Genomic DNA, 7,500 nt, shown 5'->3' on the forward strand with positions numbered 1-7,500 from the left:
CGATGACGCTCGTCCTGCCGGATGTGAAGGGTAAAAGCTTCCTCATCAACGTGTTCGATACACCGGGCCACGTGAACTTTTCCGACGAAGTGACGGCCTCGATGCGACTCTGTGACGGTGTGGTACTGTTTGTCGATGTGGCCGAGGGAGTTTCCTTGAACACCGAGCGGCTGCTGAAGCACGCCATACAGGAGAAACTGGCACTGACCGTGTGCATCAACAAAATCGATCGACTCATCCTTGAACTGAAGCTACCACCGCAGGATGCGTACTTTAAGCTGCGCCATATCGTCGAGGAGATCAATGGCCTACTGGCACTGCATGGTGATTCGACGGTTAAACCCGTTTCACCTGTCCACGGGAACGTTTGCTTTGCCAGCTCACTGTACGGCATCTGTTTCACGTTGAAATCCTTTGCCCGGCTGTACGCGGACACGTACGAAGGGGTGAACATCAACGAGTTTGCCAAACGTCTCTGGGGTGACATGTATTTCCACAGCAAATCGTAAGTGACCCTCGGCGAGGAGCTGGTTTATTCTGTTCAGTTCGTTAATGTCCCCGTTCTTCGTTTTGTAGACGCAAGTTCACCAGGAAACCACCACACAGCTCGGCACAGCGTAGTTTCGTCGAGTTCGTGCTGGAACCACTGTACAAGCTGTTCGCGCAAGTGGTCGGTGATGTCGACACGACACTGGCGGACACGCTGGCCGAGCTAAACATACCGGTGACGGGCGAGGAGATGAAGTGTAACATCCGGCCACTGCTGCGAACCGTCTGCAATCGTTTCGTCGGTGATTTCTGTGGATTCGTGCAGATGTGCGTGGATCATGTGCGATCACCGTTGGACAATGCGCAGTGCAAGATCGACCACATCTACACGGGTGTGCGCGAGAGCGGCATCTACCAGGACATGCTGAACTGCGATGCGAACGCACAGCTGATGGTGCACAGTTCGAAGATGTATCCGACGGAGGACTGTACCTTCTTTCAGGTGCTGGGCCGTGTCATGAGCGGTACACTGCACGCCGGCCAGGAAGTTCGCGTGCTGGGTGAAAACTATTCACTGCTGGACGAGGAAGACAGCCGGGTGCTGCAGGTGGGCCGCCTGTGGATTTACGAGGCACGGTACAAGATTGAGCTGAACCGTGTACCGGCCGGTAACTGGGTGCTGATCGAGGGTATCGATCAGTGTATCGTAAAGACGGCCACCATCACCGATGTGCAGATGGCGGAGGATGTGTTCATCTTTCGGCCGCTCAAATTCAACACACAGAGTGTGATCAAGATCGCGGTGGAACCGGTGAACCCGTCCGAGTTGCCCAAGATGCTGGATGGATTGCGGAAGGTTAACAAATCGTACCCGTTGCTATCGACACGCGTTGAGGAATCGGGCGAGCACGTGATACTGGGTACGGGTGAGCTGTATCTGGACTGCGTGATGCACGATCTGCGCAAAATGTACTCGGAAATCGACATCAAGGTGGCGGATCCGGTCGTGGCGTTCTGCGAGAGTGTCGTGGAAACGTCCTCACTCAAGTGTTTCGCCGAAACGCCGAATAAGAAGAACAAAATCACGATGATTGCGGAACCACTGGAGAAGGGACTGGCGGAGGACATCGAGAATGGTACGGTTTCGATCGGCTGGAACAAGAAGAAGCTGGGCGAGTTCTTCCAGGTGAACTACCAGTGGGATCTGCTGGCGGCACGCTCGATCTGGGCGTTCGGACCGGACAATACCGGGCCCAACATTCTGGTCGACGATACGCTCCCGTTCGAGGTGGACAAGACGCTGCTCGGTGCCGTGAAGGACTCGATCGTGCAGGGATTCCAGTGGGGTACGCGTGAGGGACCGCTGTGCGAGGAGCCGATTCGAAATGTCAAGTTCAAGATACTGGATGCGGTGATCGCACCGGAACCGTTGCATCGGGGCGGAGGTCAAATCATTCCGACGGCTCGACGCGTCGCTTATTCGGCTTTTCTTATGGCTACGCCACGGCTCATGGAACCGTACCTGTTCGTGGAGGTGCAGGCACCGGCCGATTGTGTTTCTTCCGTCTACACGGTGTTGGCGCGCCGCCGTGGCCACGTGACACAGGATGCACCGGTGCCGGGTTCGCCGCTCTATCTCATCAAAGCATTCATACCGGCGATCGATTCGTTTGGCTTCGAGACGGATCTACGGACACACACGCAGGGTCAGGCGTTCTGTCTGTCCGTCTTTCATCACTGGCAGATCGTACCGGGTGATCCACTGGACAAGAGCATCATCATACGACCACTGGAACCGCAACCGGCGACACATCTCGCGCGCGAGTTCATGATCAAGACGCGCCGCCGAAAAGGTCTCTCGGAGGACGTTTCGATTAACAAGTTCTTCGATGATCCGATGTTGCTCGAACTCGCACGCCAGGACGTGCTGCTGAACTATCCTATCTAAGCTAAGTAGGCTAAGAAACATCGCTTACCGGTCAAAGGAAGCACAGCAGCCATTTTTAGGTGACAATCTAACGCAGTATTCGTTCCGGAACGCCAAATCCCATCATGGGCCACTTGCGGATGGCGAAAGAGCGGAACCGGAAGGACCCTAGGGACGTGCTAGCTGTGTGGAATGATACAAACAGTAACAATAAATTCGAATTAACAGAGACAGATTCAGGTGTCGTTAATAAAATTTGTTCTATACTTTATTGTTTCTATTGTAGGGCATTTTTGGGTTTTCCTGCTGCCTAGCGAGTGGACAGGTCTCCGTCCGGGCCTAAGCAAGACCGCCACCTCCGCTAGGATCACCTTCGGTTCGGGCTTTCTGGCAAAATGTTTGAATCTGAATTTCGGTTACACCGTTGTTTTTTTTGTCTCCTATAATCTGTTTATTAGGATCCTCGCTCCCGTGTACTCGGTGGATTCCCGGGGGGGTGTGGATCCCGTTACACCATCTTTGTTTAACTGAGTCTGTGTGTGGGTGTATGTATGTGTATTTCTTTCTCTCTCTTCCTGCTGGTTATCGGGGTTGTCGTCTCGGTGTGAGAAAGTTGGGTCATTAATTAATTTAAAACTTAAAAATAGGCTTACAAACGAAACTCTTAATCCTGTCATTGATGTGAGGTAGATAACAAGTATTATTATAATATTAGTTTTTTTTTATCCCGTCGTAGCATCTATACATGCTGTACATTCCCGTATCTGTGTGTTTTTGTGTGGCGCTTGGGCTTTTCCTTTCGTTTTTCATTGTTTCGATTCGTACTCAAATAGAATAAATCAAACAAGCACTTCGCTACAATAGCAAAAACAAAAAAAAACAAACAAAAGAAAATAGATAAAATGAATAAAGATCGGTAGTGTTGTTTCGGTAAACGGAAACGGAAACTATAAAATGGAATGTGTCGTTCGATTTTGGTAAGTTTTGGTAAGCAAACAGCGCATGAGAGAGGCGCAACAATATATAGGTCGTCCTTTGTCGTTAGCAAATGTGTTTGCGGCATGTGTGGGCGTGTGTATATGATTGTGATTGGGAGGGGAGTATGATCGCAGATATAAATTGTACAGTTTATCTCGTTCCTATTCCTTTAAACATGCTAATCAGCCATTCACACGCCATCCTCGCCTACTTGCTTTGTATGCTCAGGTATCAACATTCCATTCGTCCCCTTCTCCTCTCCTCCTCTTCCTCGGCTATATGCTTTGTTTTGCTCCCCTATTCACCCAAAACTCGGAAAGGAGTTTTACATGTGCCATCATCTCTCTCTCTTTCTCTCTCTCTGTTCGATCTCCGATATGTCGATCACTGTTACTTTTGTTGCGCGCTCTCAACCCATTTCTGTGGTTTGCGACGTTCCGCCGCTTACTGTAACAACAGTTCAGTTTTGGTTTTCTGTAGTATTCCTATTGGCTACTGTTGTAACTGTGGCATCCTCGATCTACCCCTTCTCGGCTTTACATATCTCCTGTTTCTATTGCTTACGGATCACGGTGTGTAGGTGTTTCATGTGGGTGTGGTGCGAGTCGTAATTAGGTTGGGTGGTGATGACGGGTCTGTTCAGTTTTGACCATGGTTTTGGTGGAGAACAATAAATAAATAAATGAATCTAGGTTAACTCATTTAACCAGTCTCCGTCTTCGTTCGGGGAATTGTGTGAAAACGATTCTAGTCTCTACTGTTGGAGAGCTGGAGCACTATGTGAGGCGTGTGGCATGGAGAAGAAGCATGAGTAATGGTAACTATGTAGATAACACAACAAAATCAATAACGTTTGTATCGCGCTGCGCCAATCTTCTTAAGATTCGTGTATCTCTTAGGATAACAGAATAGCATCAATTTAACCGTTATACACACATAAATGGGAGAACTGGTGGTGGTAGTAGTGGTCATGGAAACGAGTGGTGATTAGAGAGAAAGTGTCACGAATATTATGCTGGTTGACTGCTTCGAGCAAGCATACGCAGCAACCCAGCGGGTGTGTAAAAATGCTAAAATATGTAGCCTTAACTGCTATTACAAACGAAATAAATATTACGAAAAGGTTGGGCTAACTGTACATGATAATAATAAAAAAAAAGACAGCACCCAATCAGCTCCTAATTTGTCACGCCTCCATTGAAGCTGTGTCTGTGAGATAATTCTTCGTCCTTAAACTTCATTCAGAAATTAAAATTTGCGTAAAGTTTTTGTGGTTTTGTATCGTTTATCCTTGAATCAGCGTAGCCCGCAGTTTGCTGGTAATAAAATATAATATTCGTCTATTGCGAGAAGGTAGAAAGAATGTTCAACCGAATGTAACACTGGAGCTGTTTCTATTTGCGTATTCTAATCACAAACTGAGGCAAAAGAGATAAGAAAACTAGTCAGCTTTAGGTGATTTCAATTGCCCCATTCAATTTGTTCAAATGCAATTGTCCATGAATTGGAGAGTATTCAGGTATTTCGTAAATGTTCAACTGGTATGCTATGATGTAAAGCCGATGGCGCTGACTCTGATTTGCTGGATCGCTGAATGACACTACCTAACTCTGTTCGGAGAAATCGACCAGTTAAATGATAAGTTAAATTGTTCCACAATTAATTTTGTTTTGCCCGAATGAAAGAAAGCACACCAAAAAGCAAACCAAACTAGCAAAAGCACTGCTGTAAATTCGTACCGCAAAATTACATGATCGAAAAGGGTAAATTCTTCTTTAGTGGAACCTTCGTTGATGCATCCACGCACTTCCACTTTCTCTTCGCAGTGCGCCCGCGGTTTTCGATTCCCCATCATTCGTTATATTAACGCATGTGTATGTTGGACATTCGTGTCTCGCTCTTGCTGCGTTCGATTTCAGCGGTTACTTACTCAATTAATCATAGTTCACTATTTATACTCGTATGCTAGCATCATATAGAGTTTCAGCTATCCTTTTTCCGCCTTTGTATCGCTATGGTTACTGTGCTTACTTGCTACTATTTATAAGTCAGGTACCCAGATTATTCATATCTTCTTTAGAACGTTCCGCTCTTCGCCTCGCTTTTGCGTTTGCGTTCGTATTTCCAGTGTTTCTGTTGTTGTTGTTGTTGTTACTGTGTCAACATATGTTCCAGAGCGTATAACGGAGGTCTAACATGTTGGTTGCTGTCGTTTGTCTGTATGTAGAGTAGTGTTCAATATTTGTTGAGTTCTTTGCAAACGGAACCACTTCATTAACAATTAATTAATTCATGAATCCGGCTTAAAGTAAACTGTTGAAAAGATAGGACAATGGCGCGTTTAAAACATGTCCCGCGAAACTCTATAAAGGACAACGGAAAAAGTAACATATAAATAGTTTAGGAACAGTAGGACTGTGGAACAGATTACTCGTAAATTCCTTTTTGAGAAACAAAAAACGTGATTAGAAAACAAAAATGTCAATCATCTTTCAAAGGATTGCTCACCCAAGCTCCTTTAGAATATAGCAGAACTTCGTGAAAAGTGAAGTATAGTAGGCACACAGATCGCCGTAGAGCAGCAGTCTAAAGAGCACAATTAGAGTATAGGAAAATGGCAATATGTGCTTCTCTTGCACTATAATATCAGTGGTACAGGTTTTGTTACATGAACGAGAGCGGGGGCATATCTGAACCTATTATGGCATGAATGGAACAATAACCTGCAATCTAGTTTGCTGATTTCATTTGTTCGCAGAACGGTTTTCTGAGATGGATTGTTTGAATATCCATACACATGGTGGATAGTACCTCAATCTGCACGTGGAGATTGAGAAAGAGTGTTTCTACAGAGCGGCTCTGCACTACAAGACACGCTGCCTTCCCTAAACACTAGTGGTTGCTTCTTTGGTGGGACTATGCGAAATGTAACAAACGTTATTAAAACTAGAGACCAGCAAAATCCAAGATGCCGTTTCCGATTACATCGTGTACGACCTTAACTCGAGCTCGATCCCTTCTACAGAATCCGCGCGATTGCGGGGGTTGTCATGGTGTGACCACGCTTCCACATTGTAATAATTTTTGATAATAAATTGAGTAATAATATTCTACTAGAATCCACCGTGCCAGATTTGAAACCAATAAATTGCAAACTAATCATTTGCAATTCATTCCCAAAAATGGGAAATTTTTGGTCCGACATTTAGCACTCTGGATACGAGCCGAATATTCTAACCAATTTTTTTTACCAAATTTACAGTATGGACATGGAGTGAAACATAATGTGCGAATGTGTATGTGTGTGCGTGGGAGTATGTATAGAGTCGTGTTACTATAGGAAACCTAGCGAACCGCGTGCGGTCTTTCTATTTTATCTAGTTTGCCACGAATATCGTGGGGCCTATGAGAGGAGTATGGGTCCATCACCTTACCACTCTTCCTACATTGTCATGGGAGAAGTTTCTATAAATTAGTTAAACTATAATAGCGCCAATAACGGAAAATGCGAGAGTTTTGCATTACAAACAAATACTGGTACGTTACACTGCTGACGAGAGTGTTACACGCGTACTACTTTAGCCGCGTGTTACTCACTTGAAATGTGTGTTTCGGGGTTTCTACGAGTGTTCAGCCTCGGCAATATAATCTATAGCCGACGGAAGGGAATCACGGACGCACCGCGTACCGTACTAATACCGCCCATATCCTAGCACTTTTAGAACAAAAGTGTTCATTTGTCGCCCATTAGTAGGCAACTTCGATCGTCATGGAGAGAAGGTTAGCATTGGGTGAGCCCTTTGAGGAGGTTAAGTTGTTGGGAAAGGTAGCCCTGGCGACCGTGGATACGTCACGTCCCGTAATCGCAGTGTCAATAAGCAAGAAAATAAAATGGAATTAAGAGCAATGCTTAAACTAATCAAATACACGTAACAGTAAAGCCTCTGCTTCTTTTTTTTCTTATCCAAACTATACTACCCTATCCCCAAAAGGGCAGCAGAGCTGTAGGGGATAAGATGCTGTGCCCCATTTAAATGGCCACTGACCCTGCTCTGCTCTCTAGTCTCTCGCTAGCGTGGCTCACCAGCACAAACGTGGTAGCATCG

The 7,500-nt window shown here is 45.9% G+C and overlaps 2 protein-coding genes across 2 annotated transcripts in view; one reads left to right on the forward strand and one right to left on the reverse strand.

Annotated features, from left to right (window-relative positions):
* LOC126573512 (116 kDa U5 small nuclear ribonucleoprotein component) overlaps window positions 1-2,651 on the forward strand; it is a 3,356-nt gene extending 705 nt beyond the window's left edge. Inside the window, exons 1-2 of the mRNA XM_050233684.1 lie at window positions 1-505; window positions 577-2,651. The exon at window positions 1-505 is cut by the window's left edge and continues 705 nt beyond it. Coding sequence (XP_050089641.1) covers window positions 1-505; window positions 577-2,437 — 2,366 coding nt within the window. The 3' untranslated portion in view covers window positions 2,438-2,651. The remainder of the gene's footprint in view (window positions 506-576) is intronic.
* A 4,741-nt stretch (window positions 2,652-7,392) lies between these two features.
* LOC126573511 (uncharacterized) overlaps window positions 7,393-7,500 on the reverse strand; it is a 24,165-nt gene continuing 24,057 nt past the window's right edge. Inside the window, exon 9 of the mRNA XM_050233683.1 lies at window positions 7,393-7,500. This exon is cut by the window's right edge and continues 1,313 nt beyond it. The gene's annotated coding sequence lies outside the window, so the exon portion shown is untranslated.

The sequence above is a fragment of the Anopheles aquasalis genome, chromosome 2 (genome assembly GCF_943734665.1).
Source record: "Anopheles aquasalis chromosome 2, idAnoAquaMG_Q_19, whole genome shotgun sequence".
NCBI classification, from domain to species: domain Eukaryota; kingdom Metazoa; phylum Arthropoda; class Insecta; order Diptera; family Culicidae; genus Anopheles; species Anopheles aquasalis.